Source organism: Labrus bergylta, chromosome 2, assembly GCF_963930695.1.
Source record: "Labrus bergylta chromosome 2, fLabBer1.1, whole genome shotgun sequence".
Taxonomy (NCBI): Eukaryota; Metazoa; Chordata; class Actinopteri; order Labriformes; family Labridae; genus Labrus; species Labrus bergylta.
Genome location: NC_089196.1, coordinates 15,576,945 through 15,595,718, shown reverse-complemented (window position 1 = coordinate 15,595,718; position 18,774 = coordinate 15,576,945). Strand labels below are relative to the sequence as shown.

General features: G+C 40.9%; 2 protein-coding genes across 4 annotated transcripts; both read right to left on the bottom strand.

Moving 5' to 3' along the window:
- Positions 1-18: 18 nt before the first annotated feature.
- akr1a1a (aldo-keto reductase family 1, member A1a (aldehyde reductase)) lies at positions 19-4,240 on the bottom strand. 2 transcript variants are annotated; one of them, XM_065965858.1, is made up of 9 exons: positions 4,180-4,240; positions 3,233-3,330; positions 3,007-3,126; positions 1,890-2,041; positions 1,610-1,805; positions 1,457-1,506; positions 1,208-1,357; positions 933-1,092; positions 19-616 (listed from the first exon to the last, which is right to left on the bottom strand). In XM_065965858.1, the coding sequence occupies exons 1-9, from the start codon at positions 4,223-4,225 to the stop codon at positions 551-553; spliced, it is 1,038 nt and encodes a 345-aa protein (XP_065821930.1). In that variant the 5' UTR covers positions 4,226-4,240; the 3' UTR covers positions 19-550. The 2 variants fall into 2 exon arrangements, with proteins under 2 accessions (XP_065821930.1, XP_020505581.1); XM_020649925.3 differs by having other exon boundaries at positions 4,069-4,193.
- Positions 4,241-5,482: 1,242 nt separating this feature from the next.
- Positions 5,483-16,227, bottom strand: dnajb5 (DnaJ heat shock protein family (Hsp40) member B5). Of its 2 annotated transcripts, none has more exons than XM_020649907.3 (4): positions 15,920-16,227; positions 14,319-14,596; positions 12,784-13,439; positions 5,483-7,556 (listed from the first exon to the last, which is right to left on the bottom strand). In XM_020649907.3, exons 2-4 carry the CDS (start codon positions 14,527-14,529, stop codon positions 7,323-7,325), a joined length of 1,101 nt encoding a protein of 366 aa, XP_020505563.1. In that variant the 5' UTR covers positions 14,530-14,596; positions 15,920-16,227; the 3' UTR covers positions 5,483-7,322. The 2 variants fall into 2 exon arrangements, with proteins under 2 accessions (XP_020505563.1, XP_065821925.1); XM_065965853.1 differs by lacking the exon at positions 15,920-16,227 and adding an exon at positions 15,373-15,595.
- Positions 16,228-18,774: the final 2,547 nt, after the last annotated feature.

Genomic DNA, 18,774 nt, shown 5'->3' with positions numbered 1-18,774 from the left:
AAAATGATGCAGAAGATCTAAATGTGTTCTTTTTTTATTTGGTAAATTCACAGTTATCAGGGACAGAGAAGCCAGATTGCATGCAGACAGTCGCCTACTGGCTCCATCACAATAAATGCACATCTTAATTGTTCCTGATTCTGAAAGAGTTATTTATTTTTGACAAGAGAATCACAATTGAAACTTTATCTCTGAGAACAATACTGCAACAGGGATTCATTGTGAGTATGCTCTTGAAATATAAATATTTAATCTCTGAAAGATTCAGCCACCATTTAATCATCCCATGCAGCTGCAATTCTGTTATTGACCACAGAGTGTCACTGTGGCAGTGAAGGGAATAGAGAATTCCCTCTTTCAGTCTTCACTACAAACTCAGTGTACAAGTTAGTGTGAAAAAAATGTTTGTTATACTGAATCACTTACAATCATTATATAATGAATGCCACTCATCCCATAGACAAAAAAATGAAAAGTTGATATTTTAATTCAATCAGCAATGTAATGATCATCTTCGCTACACAACTTTGCATTTTGTGTGCGTGTTGCCTCAGTAAGCATCATTGAAGGGAAAGTGAGGATGTTCGGCATCTCTCCACACTCTCTTGCCATCTCTCTGTTAAAAAAAAAAAAAGCAAACCTTTCAGTAAACCTGTTAGAACTGTTTAAGGGTCTGTTTACATTAACCATGACAATCTTTGACCTAAATTCCTAAAGTCTAGCTCTCAAGACAGAATATCCCATGACCATATCAGAGATTGATGGAGATCTAAAATGGGCTGATGTTTCAGCCATGTGGTGTCACCAGTGAGTCTAAATCTGGACTGAGCAGGCTGCTGTATGTTCTGTATATAAGTTCAGGTCATTGGTATGATATCCGCTCTGTCTGGGAAAGGAGTCGTGTTTAATATTGCTGATGTAAGATCACTCACCTCCACTGTTGGGACGATGAAGCGCTCATTGTGGTTGAAGGATTCCATCAGTTTCATGTCATCCTCTGACAGGGAAAAGTCAAACACCTGCAGGTTTTGCTGGATCCTAGAGGGTGTCACACTTTTAGGGATACACACGACGCCCCGCTGAACATGCCACCTGCAGAAACGGTAATCACTCAAAGAGGTCACTGTGTGGATCTGACTTTGTATTATTTGTATAAACATCTGAGCTTACAATTTGCCATGAAGTTGAAGGTTTTTATTCCTCTTACCTGAGAATGAGCTGGGCAGGGGTTTTCTGGTACCTCTGAGCGATGTCTCCCAGTCGAAGATCCTGCAGCAGGGTTGGTTCATCAGGAGAAGCCCAGGGTCTGTCCCCGCTGCCCAGAGGACTGTAGGCTGTCACACAAACCCCTACTGACCTGAGGAGGAGGTATGAGCACTGTTAATATTTTATACAGACTTGTCTCTAAGACAATAAATTGCTTCATCAAAAATTTTTCAACTGCATTTTAACCTACCGGCAGTGAGACAGGAGATCTGCCTGAGATATGTAAGGATGGCATTCCACCTGAGGCATACAAGTGCAAACATTCAGACCAATTTTCAGCCTATTTCTGAATGTCTCATATCCATGAAACATTTTTAAATGAATTTATTTTTTCACTTTCTACCTGGTTCACCACAGGTTTGTGTCTGGCCACTCTGATGATGTCATCAGTCTGTCTGGCATTAAAGTTGGACAGTCCTAGAGCTCTGACAAGACCTTTATCGACCAGGCTCTCCATGGCTGCCCAGGTGTCTCTGTAGTGTGTGTCTGAGTAACAAATACTGCCGTCTTCTCGTCGAGGCATCAAATCCTTTCCTCTCCTGAAACATCCAAACGCACACTCGTGATACATTTAAGTCCTCAGTCATTATTCTACATCAATGTTATTGTTTGCAGCTGCTCACTGAAATGCCATTGGCCAGTGCATAAGGTACAGGTCCAGGTAGGACAGACCCAGGTGGGTTAGACTGGTCCTGCATGCCTCCTCCACATCCTCTGGGTCATGTTTGGTGTTCCACAGTTTGGATGTGACAAACATGTCCTCACGACGCAGAGCCTGGAGTGACAATGATCAGTGTATGTCCAAACAATTTGACCTTAAATTCATTTTATGAAGACCATAATCACAACTATTCCCTGCTTTTCTACACTCTGACAACATTCACTTATAATGTACATTAACCACTTATTCATATCTTGACCCCTTAGTTAACTCTTATTCTACACTGACCCCAAACAGACCTTAAATAATAACTACATTGCCTCTTTTTGAGACATTTTTAAGCTGAATTTGAAATAATTTCCTCTTTTTTGGGAACGTTGTTCTTTTAGCCCATTTGAACACCAGAGTCACTAGTAAGCCAACTGATTATTATCAATATGCTATGAACAAGAAATCTTAACTCAAGCTCCACTTGTTTGTTCCAGGGTGTTCAATCTTTTAGGCAATGTCTTCATCCTGGACTAAAAGTTTTCTCAGCTGTAATGTAATTGAAGATGCTTAATTTTTTTTTTTTCATTGATTAATTTAAAATAGTTGTTTTTAATGCCTGAAACCTCTGCCGCAGCGGTAGGTGTCAGACTAAGTTATTGACAACATGCTACTGAAACAAGCTACAAATGTTTTTAATGAGTGAAAGGCAGAAGGATGAGATTTTTAGTTAAAATACACAAGTTACTGATGTGCAGGACAAATAAGAAGGAAGATAAGATGTATTAAATTAAAAACATCCGGAATCCAAACTAACTACATAAAAACAGTAAGATAAGAAAGTGTAATTTAACACCCACTGACACAAACTGAAAGTTCCTCACTGGAGCTTTAAACTGCTCAGAGTAAAGGAGTTTGTAGTCCCAGAACAAACTCCACCTACTTATAAAATACATTTGTGATGAAGTTAAAAACATCCAAATAAACAAATCAGTGGAGACTCATCTTAAGTGGAGACTGTCCTTTTAACCATTGTTTCCAAGGTCAATAATAAACTCAAAATAAAATGTTAAGCTAAATTGGTTTCTTACCTTCCCCGGACCGACCCTGACAGCTAGAGCTTCTCCCACCTCCTGTTCATTACTGTACACAGCAGCACAGTCTATGTGTCTGTAACCGCAATCTAAAGCTGCCAGCACAGCCTGCTTCACCTGACAACACGAGGTTTAGACACAAAGAGCATTTTATCTTTTGACAATTTCCATAAATATTAAAAGTCTAAAAAAACATAGCATCTGTAAGGGTTTCTATCTGCACCTGTCCTGGAGCGCTCTTCCATGTGCCCAGTCCGACCATGGGCATTCTCTGCCCCGTCGAAAGAGTCACAAAGGAGCTCATGTTTAAGCTCTGAGGTGCTGAGGGAGGAAAAGACAGTGACACACAGAGTCTGTGTGAGGTGTTCACATGTAGACTCCTATAGAACCAGACCCAGTCATCATGACTAAGTCCTAATACTTTGTTACTGATTCACACACACATCTGAATTCATTAACTCCTGCACTAACAGCCAAGGTTGTGTGTGTACATACACTCCTCACAAAGCAGTGAGGAAAATAAACTTTATTTAACCTGTCGTGCAGGGCTATTGAAGTGGTGTTTAGATTTGGCCAGGTTTTTTTGTTTCTAACGTTTAAGTCGAATACCATCTTTGTTGTGTAATGACTTGTAATTTATTCTCAAGATCTGAAAAGTGTTTTGTTAGGCCTGTGGTGTAAGATTTGCAATACATTTGTTTATTCTGTTTGATAATCATCTGTTTTTTCTGCATGCAGACAAAATACAAATATGTGATGACCTGGTTTTTCCCTCCTTTTCACCCTCTGAGCTGAAAAGTATTTCAGTGAAGTTTTAAACCATCTGTGAACCCTGCCTCAATGCCTCACTGCCAGAAATAGCTAATACAGGTATATTACATTAGTCACAGTGCGCTGTCACTGCAGCACATCTCACAGCTTTTCCATGCTTCATTAATTGTCTGCTATATCCTTAACATGTGACACACACACACACACACACACACACACACACACACACACAGATACATAGAACTCGCAGTAGTGGTTTCACATGATAAGTCTGTTAACACAAATCACCTGCTTCCTGAACCAACGGCTGAACAGCGAGTAAAGTTTAAGATATTTACAATTGTTATAGGCAGTACACAAACAGTGAAGGAAAGTCTCACTCAACACTTTAGTTCCTACCTGAGGCCGCTCTGGTAGATGACCCAGTGATCAGCTGAGGGTACATCTGGATTTTAAAGGCTGAGGTCAAAGTCTCCCTTCATGTGTTTATCTGTAACTCAAACTTCTGAAAAACGTCCAAACTCCAAAGCGCTCAAGCAGAAAATAGGCAGTTAAACATATTTACCAACGTGTTTACATTGTACATTTTGTTGATAATAAAGTAGACTTTTACTTTTTATACTTTTCTTTTTATTCATGGTCGTTTCTTTTTAAATTGTAGTAATATCACTTTCACTGAAGTACAGCCCTTGTTCATGGTATCAACAATATTTCAACCAATCATGTTCTATGTTGACTTGATATCCTGAATGAGGTCACACAGATACAGATGTTCCTGTGGAAGAAAAAAACTAACTCACTTGCTATTGGTCTGTGAAGACAAAAGAAAGAGGCTTTACAATGGATTTTATAACCTGTATGATTAAATAGCATACGTCATTACACAGAAAAATGGCCTCTGTGATGGATATTAAGTATACTATATATCACATTATTAAATTACATTTGAGATCATTGCAGTGTCTGATTGGAAAGAGTCAATTACTGTGCCTTAGTAGGTTTCTGGCAACCCTGTTAGCCATGTAACTAAACACTTAACGCCACACATACTTGGGTCCTCAGCATTACTGCACAATATCTGGTAATATGTTGAAATGGAATATGTAACCATCTACATTTGATGATTTTTCCCTTTACAAGCAAACGTTGTAATATTCTGATCTCTTTCAACCTTCAGGTTTTGATTTCTTCCATTTTCCAAATAACCAAATTAATGCATATACGTTGTTTATTATATCCTTAGTCTTCAACCTTTAGTCTGCGAGCCATTGATAATTTCTTCTGCTTTCACAGGGCTTGTTAAATAACTGTAACTGATTGTTTTAAATCCTTAAATCATCAACAAAAAACTTAGTGAAGGTTAAACAATAAGAAAATGAAAAATCAAATGTTCGAATTTACCATTAAGTACCTGGTTCCCTCTTCTGATGTAGCTCTATAGTGTCTGCTGTTGTTATTCTGTTTTCATCATAGACTTGTGTTTAACAGTTTAAAATGTTCCACCTTCTTTAAATGTGTTACATTGTATTCTAAATAATTATATTTGCAGACTCCAGTCGAAAACTCATTTCTGCCTTTGCATGAAAATGTAGACAATAAATGATTTTCTAATCTATTCTTCTTTTCTGTGAACTGTCCACATATTTCTTACTAGTGCCTATAAACTTGTATCTAAACATACAAATTCACATGACACAAAGCGTTAAGTTCACACATTTGGTTTATTTGTTTTCAATAGATCATAAATATGTTAAAATGCACAGAAGCAGTGTCAGTCTCTCAGCAGCAGCACATGTGCATTTGGTTTTGAACACAGTCCAGCGTTTCTTTTTCATCTCTGAGAGGAAGGACTCTCTCCAAGATACGTCATTTAAGTGTGCCCCATCGTCTCATAGTTTCAGTATCCTTGATGACACAAAAGTGCTTTTATTATAATTTTGCATTCAAACATTGGCACATACACATGATATACAGTATATGACCTCCTAGGTCTGTCTGCATAAACCACACTCATACATACATCTTATATTTGCTGTAAAGTAGAGTAGGAAGAGCTGAACAGAGCTTTGGAGCCCCCTGGAGCTGACGCACAGAACAGCTGCTGCAAGAATTCAAAACCTGCCTAAGCAGGGTTATCTACTTTAAGAGACAGATGGGAGGTTTACTGTACAGATGTTACCTATGACAGAAGCAGTTCTTAAATCACAGACTGAGGACTCATGAAACCAAACAGTAGATCCTCTGAGGGTCTGTTTTTGGCACTGCTCACAGTAGCACCAAGACAATGCCTTCAAATGGCACAAAAGAAAGCAGAATACACAACAGAGCTGGGTTTCACAGAGAAATCTTCACTATTTACTATGAACAATTAAAAACTAAATTCCTCTGGAAAATCCAGCCTGTACTTATATGGCACTTTACAGGAATGAACTAGCAAAATTCATCAGTTTTGTTAGAAATGTCTTTGCTTACATAAAGTACAACTTTCACAGTTGTATTGCTTGCTTGGTGTTTACCACCAGATCCCAAAGGTAATGCTTAACACAGAATAGGGCTTCATCTGTTGTGCACTTTGCATGGCTGGTTTTCTATGTTACAGTGTGACCTGTGTGGTTGTTCACGTGTAGTATGACACCGGGCTAAGGCACCTTAATGTCCCTCGTAGCATGAGCGAGGCTGTATAAGTATAAGAGCCACACAGCTCAGAGGGGAAAGCACCCAAATAACGTGTAGATTGTATTATCCAAGCTTACACTGCTGTTAGTGTGTGATTGTCATTCCCAGATTTTTTCAATGCAGCTGAGACTTTATTTGACTGCAATGATTCTGTGCTATGGCAACGCACACATCAGAAAATAAAAGATTTTAAGGGAGACAGATCTTATTAAACAGGAAACAGTCTGCAGGCTTCAAGCGTAACACTCAATCAGACTCAGCTCATGAGAACAGCAGGTGTGTGTGTGTGTGTGTGTGTGTGTGTGTGTGTGTGGGGGGGGGGGGTATGTTAAAACCTTGCTCTAAACACACTGAGGCTGCTGGTACACTCAAGGATTAAGTAAATATTCCTATTTTGAAATTTTCTTTGGAAAAGAAAATCCTGGAAAAAAAGTTCCTTTAAAAAAATATCCCAAGCTTCATCCCATCACAAAAAGTCAAGGATCAGAGAGCCGGACAGCATATAAAACCACCAATAAATTTGTAAAAAACACAGTTAAGAAAAGACCATTGGGTAAAAGCCACGGTTGTGCTTAGCCCGTCCCCAGCACCACTCCATGCTCGGGTGCTTGTGTGTGTGGGGCCAAAACAAATGCAAATAATTACACTGTGATTCTGCCATTCATGTAGAAATCTTCCCTTATCCTCCCACCAAGATGGCCCTACAAACAGCAGAGTTTAGAGCTGGATGCATTTACACAGAGTATGGGGACTGGAAGTGGGAAGAGAAACTGCCATATTGTCAAAATATGGCACATAAAGGAGGTGTTGGTTTTCTGGGTTCAATAAGTTTATTCAGTAGCGTGTTGTGGATCATGTGAGTCTTCTTATGACTGTGGCAGGTGTTGTCTGATTATCTCTCTGGACTGAGGGGGGATCCTGTCAGGAAAACGGACGGAAAACTCCACGATGAGGTCACCCCGCTGTGATGGGTTCTTTGGGAAAGGCAGGCCTTCCCCTCTGACTCGCTTGACTGTCCCAGGCTTGATGATGTCATGACAGGGGAGCGATATGATGCGGTTGTCCAGCGTGGGAATGCTAACTGTGCAGCCACACAACGCCTGAAGAAGAAAAGAGGAAATAGTGAGGGTTAATGTCCTTAGTAGCATTGAAATACCAAATCCATGAATATCTTGATGACCTAATGTTACCCTCAGTACTTCATTCGGACAAATGCATCTTGAACATGTTTTCTGAGTGTGTTTGTGAGAGAAGGAAAAGAGAGTTAGAGTTCCTGGCAAGTTGTTTTGGAATATAATCCAGCACTGTGGGGTCCACAGATCATCTTTTGGAACAGGACCAATAGGAAAACATGACTTGGCAGTGGAAAAGTTATCCCGTCTTTGTGTGTGTGTAGGTGGAAGGTTTGTGTGTTGGAGGGGCTGCACATTGCACAGGGGGCTAATTTTAGCAACAGTCTCATAGCGGGGGCTAATGAAGTGAGGCAGGAATCGGCTGAGCTCGTAAATAGTTTGAGGTCTTGTCAGATGGGCTGACAAGACAAGGAGAGAGAGAGCACACACGCGCACACGCGCACACGCGCACACACACACACACTAAGCCTCACCTCCTCATCACGATGCTTGATGAATACAGTCAGAGAAAAGAGAGCGCTAAACTTAACATGGAGACCTGTGGTTATCACGACTCCACAGGCTTTTCAAAGAGCATCGCTTGCCAGATATACGCATAAGAACTATTTAAATCCAGAGCTCTATGAATGAACATCCTGGCCAATAAAAATCTTTCTTATATAATATGTTAGTAAGCAACTGTTACAAAAAGGAAGTATTGAAAAAACACCTTAAAGTTGTGGAAGAAAAGCAGATGGAGATGAAATAAACGTTATCTTGACTGACAAAAGATAAATTCAAGTAAAAAGGAAGACGGAAGAACAAAGGAGTTTGAGGCTGTTCGGGTCCCGTGATCTCCTGCTAGTTTATTGCCATACACTTGAACACTTCCTTATAATTTTGACCCACAACTGAGCTTCAACCAAGGAAAAAGATAACATTGATTTACTGTAGCTACCTCGTCTTCCTCCAGCAGTTTTCCAACGACTGGGAATGACTTTCACAGGATGTGTTTTCCTTGGAACAATTAGCGTATTCTTTCCAAAGTCTCCTCAGTCATGCTAGCTGCTCCATTTAATGCTAATGTCACTGTGCTAACATGCCTTCAAAATAGTGCCAACATACTAATGTTTAGCAGGTGTAAAAAACAAGGTTAAGCGAAATATTTTAGCTTGTAAAAATCTGGTTGATTAGAGGTTGCCTTTCTAATTGCCAATTTGTTATTGGCTATGTACATGACCATATGAAGTAACAGTTAGCTCTTAGATAACCTAAGATTTATTTCGGTCCATTTTGGGACAACTACAGCGAGCCCAATGGCTGAAGAAGAAGAGAAGAGACAGGAAAATGCAGTTCATTTGGATTCAGCTATTTTTTTAAGTACTGCACTCATTGCGAGAATCAATAATTAATAAAAGATTATTTAGCTCTGGGCTGTTCAGGGATAACTTGATGGAAATGAGTATTAGCAGTTCAAGTTGCTCTCTCGAGTTTTTCCAAAACCTACCAACTCTTATTGTACCATCTAGAGCAGGGGTGTCCAAAGTGCGGCCCGAGGGCCATTTGCGGCCCTTGAGGGGATTTTTTGCGGCCCGTGACTTCAAATGAAGAATCAGAAGATTTTATTGATTAAGATTGGCACGTTATCTTATTTTTCATGTTAACAAGCGCTGAACAATATTCCTAAAACAGAAAATGTTCAGTAACATGTATGTTGTTGTTTTAAATCTACAGATTTTACTATTTTCCACATTTTTTTGTAAACTATGAAAAAAAAACGTATGCAAAGTTTTTGCAAACAAGCGGACTGTTGTTTAACCGTTTAATGACCTGAGCTAAATGAACCACGTTACAGGCTCTGAGAAAAAAACAAATCAAGTAGAACAAAGAAATCAAAATATTTGATTCCCTTTTATTAAAGGGTTTCTTTTGATTCTGATCTACAAAGCCTTACTATTTTTTCAACTATATTTAAAAAAAAAAAAACCTGTGGCCCGCGAGCGATTCTAACACGACAATTTTGGCCCGCAAGAAAAAAAGTTTGGACACCCCTGATCTAGAGGCAGCCAGACACTCATGATGTAACAGTGATTACACCCGTAATGGCCCCTTGCTTAACATCTAACACCCAGCCCATGTCTTCCCGTGGCTTTAGTTTTTTTTAAAAGACCATTGCTGGATTTTCTTGTCTAGCCTGGTGGGTTTTTTTTTTTAACAAACAGGAATGGCCATGTGGACAGATGGAGTTCACTGAAGCAGAACAGCTGCTTTAGAGGACAGACAGAGATTTCAAACCATGACATCAGCCTCCTTTTACAAACTACATACACATACAGTACATTAGGAGGTGATTGAGCCACTGTCTGTGGTTGAGAAGACGGCTCATCCTCTTGTTATGAACAATTCCATTCACTGACCTGAGTTTACACAGAGACAGGGTGCCATATTGCTAGTCATACACTGACGCTGATCTGAGGGCTCACTGATTGCATAAGCCTCAGCTCAGACAACATAGCAGAGACACACACACCTTTTTTTAAATTGCTTAACTTAATTTTTCTCTTCATTTAAGTTCATTCACGTTGACCAAATCCTGGTCTTAGCCTTAATTTACATTTGCTTCACCCTTTATGATTACATTTTGCTTGAAGAACTAGTTAAAGGCACTGGGATGTCAATTTGTCTAGGCTTGTATGAAACTGGTCATTTGAATAACATGGTTCAATATTTTAAAGCAATAGCACATGGGATTATCAAATATTAAACATGAGTTTATTAGCTATATATTACAGTCCCAATTACTTGCTGTTCACCATGTTTGCTGTGTTTTGGTCCTTTATACTTTCATTGACCCCATCAAATCTGAGGGTAGCTAACAACAAGCTAGGGCTTAATGTGATTGGAGAAATCCAAGGCCTCATCTGATAGGTCAAATACTTGCATGCTGATGTAAATGCAAAGTATGTGTAAAAAAAGATTGTTGTTATAACAATCCATGCAGTCATTTACGGTGTGTTTATTGTGCATGTTTATGTCATAATGATGTTGATGTATTTGTACTTTATTGGGCCTTAATGCATTGTTCAAGATTAGAATTAGAAATTGGCAGATGACGTAGCAAAGGGCGAGGAGTTTGGAACCTGGGCACACTGCTTCGAGGAATGTAGCCTCAGTGTGGGGTAAATGCTTTATCCACTTAATTTACAGAGCGCCTCAAGTTTGCGTACTCAGTCCTGGGTACTGCCATAGTGTGATTTAATAAAACTGGCAGTATTAAACTATGTCCTAAGAAATGTAAACATTCCTAACTCTCTGTGATTCAACATTTTTCAGATCACAGTCCACTTACCTTTAAAAAAAAAAAAAAAAAAAAACGATATCAAAAATAGAGCTCTTCACTCTGAACGTCAGATCCTAACAGGTACAGTTAGCACCAAAGTGTGTTTGGGCATGAGCGCAGTGGTTGCAGGAGTTAGAGATGCCACAGAAGATACCGGCACACTGCAGAGAAATCGTTAACGCCAAAATGAGCAGCCAACTGATCCAGGAATAGGTCGGGTTTTTTTGGGAAATCAACCCGTCAAATTTGTACTAAGCTCTCTTAACTGCTCGTGACTGCTGTCACAAGAAGACACTGCAGAACTGGAGGTTTGCTCTCGACATGACACTTTGGAGTTCAAATCTTGATCAAACAGAACCTGCTTCAGATAGAGGCAAAACTGAGTAACCACATAGAAGGGGGATCATTTAGATATTAAGGTCTTAAAAGTCTTTCTCCTTCGTTGTTAATCTTAGTTTAGTACTTTCATTATCCCATGGGTAATGTAAACAATCATCATTTGGGCCGTGGTATATTATCTACTGGTGCATTGCATAACATTGGCTATATCATGTTGCAGGTTGTCTGGTGTGCAGAATGTAACTGGTGCTGTGTTTTTACTGCAGCATTACATCTTTAGGGCAACCAGGCAGTGGAATATGAGCTCTTATTTGCTTTGGATACTGAATCATCTGACCCACTTCCTTCATATTCCCCCGATACCCCCCAACCCATATCCACATCCCCCCTTCTCTCCCCCACCACGTCTTTAGCTGCATCAGACTTAAGTCTCCTATCTGTGTGCTGTTGGAGCAGAGGACTTAGCTGTGGGAGTTCTGCAGTGCAAACTTAATCATGGTTCAGGTTTGATCGAGCACCATCTCTCTTCTAATACGACTTAACAAAATCTAATGCTCTCTCATTAACTAGGCTGTCTTCATGACTGTGCTGTGCGCAGGTTACCATGTTTCCCAGTGAATCACTTCTGAAAAGATTCCAGCAGAGAGTCAGTGCTGCTTTTAGAGAAAAAAACAGTTCAAAAATTGGTTTGATTGGAGCACAAAAAATGGCCCTGACATCTCCAACTCTTTGAGAACACCTGTTATTAAGCCAGCCATGTGGAGTGCAGGCCACTAAGTGGAAGCGCTAATAGAAACATTAAAGCTTTTGTAATTCACAGACAGCAGGGCCCACTGGACCCGATGCCCTTGTAGGAGCAGCTAATTAAATGTCCTGCCAGTCACAGTAATAGCAGCCTGGATTGTCACCACTGTCACACTACAATCCATCTTTAAATGTGGGAGTGTTTGCAAATACGCTCGAAAGATGCGAGTGTAAAAGCCTGCATGCATGTCTATGCCTGTGTGTGTGCTGGCCTGGATATGTGTATATATATATTTATTCAGGAGCAGTGCAGAACAAGTGAGGACGATGGCTCCACGCCGGTCACACAAGGACAAGACATTCCTGCTGCCTCTCTCACACTGCAGTGACAGAGATGCTGCTGTTCACTGATCCTGCCCTCCAGCAACAAACACATACAAACACTCACTCCTCACAAGATCTTATAAGACCACCTACCCAAGATATAATCCTACCCTGAAATTACAGGGACATCTCTCTACCTAAACCACTGTTTGACTAGGTAGAGTGACAAAATGATATAAAAACAAACAAACAAGTGGAACAAATGTGCCACTGTTTGAAAATTCATGCATAACTTTGCAGCTCTATGAATGCACTAAAAAAATCCGCCTGGTTTGCTTCATTGGGAATTAAACACAAAACCTCTGCAACATTATGTATTCAGCAAACTAGAGAGACGTGACAAAGAGAGAGAAAAGGATAATGGTGAGATAGAATAGATAAATATTAGACATAAAGGGATGCACGCACCTCTTTCAGGCTGATCTTGCAGTTATAAATGATGTTGGAACCATCTCTTTTGAAGTGGGCGTGTCCCTTGTCTTTAAGCACAAAGGCTATGTCAGCAGGAATGTTCTCAGGGGTCTCGTCCCCCTCCTTTGGGAAGGTGATCTTGGTTCCCTCCTTCCAGCCCTTCTTGATGATAATGTTGAGGATCTTGTCCTCTGTCCTCATGCTTCTCCCATCTGGGTTCAGCCTCCGTCGCGTGATCTTCATGCGCTTGGTGCAGCCATGGAAGATCTCCTCCAGGGAGACCTTCAATTCATGGACCACCGGAGGGTCTTGGTGCTTTCGCCCAGTGCCCAGGCGCTCTGACGGTGCCCCCCTCCTCCTCCGTCCCTCCCCTGGGAAGCCGTTATTCATCCCACTAGAGTAGCCAAACTGTCTCCCAAAGTGAGCGAATGGGTCGTCCTCGTCCACATCCATGTCCTGCTCGTTGTCGTGGTCGTTGTGGTGAGAGAACCCATTGGAGCGGTTGTGGCTGCGGTTGGAGCCAAAGAACATGTCGAAGGGGTTGGAGCCGCCGAAAAAGGAGGCAAATGTGGCATGGGGATCTCCATGGAAGGTGTAGTGGTACGTCGAGCTGCCGGGAGTACCTGAGGAGCTGCTGCCTCCTGTCTTCAAACCTGAGAGAGGAGAAAAAAAAAAAAAAAAAAAAAAAAAAGAACCGCTGAGGCACATGCAAACTCAAACAACCACTAGCTGAAGAACACACATTTTCTGAACTCAGAAACTAATCTCTGGACCCTGTTCACAAGAGACTGTGTGCTGGTATTTGCACTGAGAAGAGTGGAGCCCAGGTGGGCGGGAAAAATCCCACAGCATCACGTATCTTCAAAAAAACTCTGCAGGTGGAGGAACTCATAAAATACCAGGTCACTTCATCCATCAATCAATACACACACACAAACACGCACACACACACACACCATTCAAAGGAGACACATGCACTAAACACCCACACATGCAAACTACAGCAGTCGCTGCTATTCATAACTTCACCAAGTAATGATCTCAAGCCATCTGTCTGTCAGCTATCAAACACGCGCACACACACACACACACACACACACACACACACACACACACACACACACACACACACAAGCACACACAAGCACACACAAGCATGCACAGACACACACACACGCGCACACACACACACACACACACCACACACACAAGCACGCACACACACACTATTGCACTACTAGTCTACTATTGTAGACTATAAGGTATTAGTGCTTGTTGACACTAAAGATAACAGTAGACTATCTTACACACACTCCTGCACATGAACACAAACATGGAAAAGAAACACTTTTATTACTTCAGTTACTGCAGACCAACACAATGGTATTAGATTTTCAGTGTGCCCTGATTTATTTAAAAAATAACTTAAGACATCATGAGGCCTGTTTAACAAGGCCTTACTGACAGATCACTCTCTGACACACACAGATAGGATCAAACCAAGACAGATCAGGATCCTCCCCCCTCCTCACCTTCCTCTCCCAGCTGATCATAGACCACCCTCTTCTTGGGGTCACTGAGCACCTCATAGGCCTCTGCGATCTCCTTGAACTTCTCCTCAGCATTGGCATCCTTGTTCTTGTCGGGGTGGAAGCGCAAGGCCATGCGCCTGTATGCCTTCTTGATCTCCTCCTCGTTGGAGCCCTTTGGGATCCCCAGGGTCTTGTAGTAGTCCTTCCCCATGGCTGCACACGCATACAATGTCTGGACAGGGATCCCCCTGGTGTTTGGCTCAGGCCGTGGTCAGTCACTAGTGAGACACACAGCTTCTTTTAGTTATATTTAATATTTTCATAACACCCCTGCAAGACGGATGCTGACCAGAGCAAAAGACTATTTCTGCCCTGGCAGAAGAGCAACGTGAACTCAGTGCTCTTCTAAAAGGTGAAGTCTATTAGTGATAGATGGAGAAAGCGGCAGGAGAGAGTGCTGCTTTTACTATCTGTTGCTATGGCGATGCAGTGCTGATGTAGAGTCGAGTGAAGAGGAATCCCCTCTTCTGGTTTATTAGACTTGAAGCTGGTTAATTGTAAACACTCTCGTTTTGAAATATCATTTTGTGCTTTTTTTTTTATTATAGTAGAACTGACTTGACTATTGGCTATTGTATTGGAGGGCTATATTCTACAGATGATGTTAAACCAGCTGAAGAGACACACAACCTGTCAGACAGCTGAGACCCTTCACTGAAACACTGCGCTGCCTCTAACAGGATGCACTGACTGTTTTAACAAGGACAGCACACAAGCTGATAAAAAAAAAAATCAGGTTTACAGCCTAAATATCATCATATAGGCGTCTCATATATCCGCAATTACAGCATATAACCCCATGTATAAGGCATGTATACCAGCAGTATCGGCTCCTATCTAATAACCCCCCCAGGTATGAACAATATTAACCCGCATAACTAACATCAAAATAGCCTATCAGCGCGAGGAAGCTATTCAAAACAGCACACGCGACGCTAATTGAAATAAATAAATAAGAAATACAAACATGGAAATGTAAAGGGGAAAATCCTACCACAAAGCCCAGCAGCGTTAGAATATTACACCAACATGGTCCGGCTTCTCTCTCTTGTTGTGTGTGCCTGCTCCGCGGCAGGCTACTGCTGTGTCCTTATAAATTGACGTCAGGACGCCGGGAGGATCACAGCAGCCTCTGAAATAACCGGTGACCACACAGTGGGGTGCATCTGACGTTTCAGTGGAAAACCTCGGACAACTGCCCATAAAACCTACATCACCACCACAACGTTACAGCTGTTACTGTGGGCGAGCGAGAATGACTGGAAGATTAAAATAAAATTAAAAAAATTAAAACGCTGGAAAAAGTTCAGCAGAATTTGCTTAATAGTTTGTGTTAAATGTCCTTTATCTACAAATGTGTGAATTATTTTTAATTGTACAGAGGCGGATGCGATGTTAACACCAACTCTGTTTCCCCTAGTCATGGTTTGAAGCCAGAATTTAAATCCTACCACCATCCATGATAAATTAAATCTTTTTCAGTTTATAGTACAATTTGTGCTGTAAAAAATAAATGCATAAAAACAAGTATATTTCCTCACCGAGCCTGCAGCCTTGCTGTGTCCGATCCTGCTCCCTCTGTCGTCGTGTAAAAAAAAAAGAAAATCCGTTAAGCAGACTAGAGAGCAAACCCAGCCCTCTCCACCAGCAGCAGGGCTCTTTGTTCAAGGTCTGTGTCCTCAAACACACTCCCAGAGTTACATGTAGGAGGAAGTTTCTACTGAAGATTTTGAAGTAGAAACTGACCACAGATGCAGTGCTTAATTCTCTCCTCCTGCAGGATTCAGTGGTGTAAGCATGCAGGCATGTGAGGGGCTGTGGTTCCCTGTGCGGGGAAACAGAGTCATATTTGGAGAGAGAGAGAGAGAGAGAGAGAGAGAGAGAGAGAGAGAGAGGGAGAGTTCTGATAGATGACAGTAGAACAATCATCTGATAGAAATTGTGTGATTGTGTGTGTGTGTGTACGTGTGTTTGTGCGCGTGGTCGTGCAGTCGTGCCTGTTTTGGGTTGGTATAAACACCTCTGAGTCATGTGATGACTCCATACACACACGCACTTTTATCTTCTAGCTTTGCAAAGACTTAGGAGTTTTTCATGATCACAACCAACTTTTAAAACACACCCCTCCCCCTCTTAAACCCAAACCCAAATCTGACCTGCCCTTGACCCCCTTCCACTCGAAATGTGCTCTGTGACTACCTACTTTACTGACACAAAACAAAAACCAAAAATAAATTATAAATAAAGACCAGTAACAAAATTCCTAAATATTTGCCTCTACCTTTCCCAATTTAAAACCAAATTCGTGTAACTCTTAACCCTTGCCAATGATCCCATCCCAAAAGGAAAATAAGCACAAAAGAGTTAGCCGTCGGCCCTACAATCTTTTGTGCAGTGTACAGATCATTTTGAACTGGAAACCACCTGGGTTCAGGTTAGCGGTGTGGTAAATGTATTAAACACAAAATATTTCAGCATTAGGCCTGTTTAACCATGAAAAAACAAAAAATTCCAGCATTTTAAAACCTTAACATATAGATTGAACTTTTGTTAAGCCTTTAAAGTTCCTGTGAGGAACTTTAAATCTGTGTTGATTTTGGCGCCCCCTGTGGACAAAGTTATCCTTCACATGCATAGTATTTTCTTACCTGTAGCAGCGGATACATGCAATAAAAATCTGAAACGCTGTTGCTAATGGCCTTGTTTGCTTTTGTGGGTCTCAAATGGGATTCATTCCAGCTGATATCTTTTACGCGTGCATATTCCCTGATTAAATATCATATGAAACATGTCAAGCCATGTTAACATGATGCAGCGACCAGAAACAAGAACGTTTGAAGACACTTGACTGTTTTAACCTACCCTGTAGACCTTCATGACACCTCAGTCCCACAATACAGGTACAAACCAACAAAAAAAATGTCCTGTCAATTTAAGGCAATATTCAGAAGATTTTATTCAGCACAGTACAAAGTATTTCCTCAAGGCCAACATTGTTCCCTGACTCATCCACTGTTAAGTCTAGAGCAGATCAACAAGCAGCCTACCCAATTTTCTAAAAATCTCACACTACACAGGTGGAGGTCTGACTCATTTTTGTTGACTTTTAGTGCTAAGTGCCCAGAAAGGTACATTGTGGAGAGAAAGAAAGCGAGAGAGAGAGAGAGAAATAAAGCTTTCCCCGCTCCCCTCTGGACTGGCAAGGAGGTGCGAGAAAAGTGGGTGTCGTCACTGGAGGAGCCTGTCTGACACACATGCATGAGCTCTCATCTACATGAACACACACAAACATTCAAAACAATGCAAACATCACATCACAGATTAATTTATTCATCAAAAATCACTCAAGGTATAATTATATAAACTGTACAAAGGCATTGTGTTCACCTCAATGAATAAAAATACAGTCAATGCTTTTAGGTAGCCCTGGACAAAAGAAGCTAACAGAAATGTATGAAGAAACATGGCTTCAGATTTGGAAATCTAAAGTCTTGCTAGCAAGTTCATTTTTTGGGAGAGATTATTACGCCGAATCAGAAGTCCATATTAAGCGTTAAAAGTAGACTATGTACAAATATTTTTGTTTTGTCCATACGTCAAACCTTTTTTGACATGAGTAGGTCATCTGGTTTCAAACAGCCTGAACTAGAATTCTGGTTTCCCTTTCAGCTTTTTGTCTCTTAGAAATATTCTGAAGTTTGTTAGAAAGCTGGCAAATGAGATCTCTCCAACTGTGTAACTCCTTTTCAACATCATCAACTGTTGATGACTTTTTCTGCTTAAAATGATGTGAAGGAGGGAGAAATGCTGTGATCAAGTAGACTTTTAACTGTCTTTTTCTTTAAGTCTGAATACCTCTGTGAACATTATGTTCTGTGCTTGTGTTTTTATTTTCTCTGATTGAGCTGTGATGTTCAATCCCTATTTGGTCTATTCATTAAAAAGAAGTACTATTAAAAAAAATGCAGAAATGTGTTGAAGGATTGTAGCTGTTGAGGAGAGCGTTGAGACATTTTTGTGTGTCCAGCTGAGAGTGTGTGTGTGAGGGTCTTTAGGCCAGTGCAGCTGTCCCATAGAGCAACTGGTCACCAATGAGTGGAGTGTTATACTGGGACAGACAGAACCATGTTAAAGTATGCTGAAACCCACAGAAAGAAACACTTGGTCAAAATGTGATTTTCTGTCTGTGAGTACATAAAGGTTACATAATAAACTTTTCTTGATTACTGTCAGGGGTTCTTGCATAACTGGACACATTTGTGTGACTGTACTCTGCTTGTTTTATGTCTTTATTTTAATTGCCAATAATGACTGATCCAATTGCTGCTGAGTGTGCACCAAAACAGTTGAGGAACAACTATTCCTGACCTGATGCTTGGTTTCCATGGTGACACTG

What these genes read in the sequence shown, in the direction of transcription:
- akr1a1a (XM_065965858.1), bottom strand. Translation starts at nt 4,225, where the DNA reads ATGTACCCTCAGCTGATCACTGGGTCATCTACCAGAGCGGCCTCAG. An exon ending in ATCTACCAGAGCGGCCTCAG is followed by an intron (nt 3,331 to 4,179) that starts GTAGGAACTAAA and finishes TTCCTCCCTCAG; the next exon opens with CACCTCAGAGCTTAAACATG. An exon ending in GATCTCCTGTCTCACTGCCG is followed by an intron (nt 1,358 to 1,456) that starts GTAGGTTAAAAT and finishes CCTCCTCCTCAG; the next exon opens with GTCAGTAGGGGTTTGTGTGA.
- dnajb5 (XM_020649907.3), bottom strand. Translation starts at nt 14,529, where the DNA reads ATGGGGAAGGACTACTACAAGACCCTGGGGATCCCAAAGGGCTCCAAC. An exon ending in TGATCAGCTGGGAGAGGAAG is followed by an intron (nt 13,440 to 14,318) that starts GTGAGGAGGGGG and finishes CTCCTCTCTCAG; the next exon opens with GTTTGAAGACAGGAGGCAGC. An exon ending in GCAAGATCAGCCTGAAAGAG is followed by an intron (nt 7,557 to 12,783) that starts GTGCGTGCATCC and finishes TTTCTTCTTCAG; the next exon opens with GCGTTGTGTGGCTGCACAGT.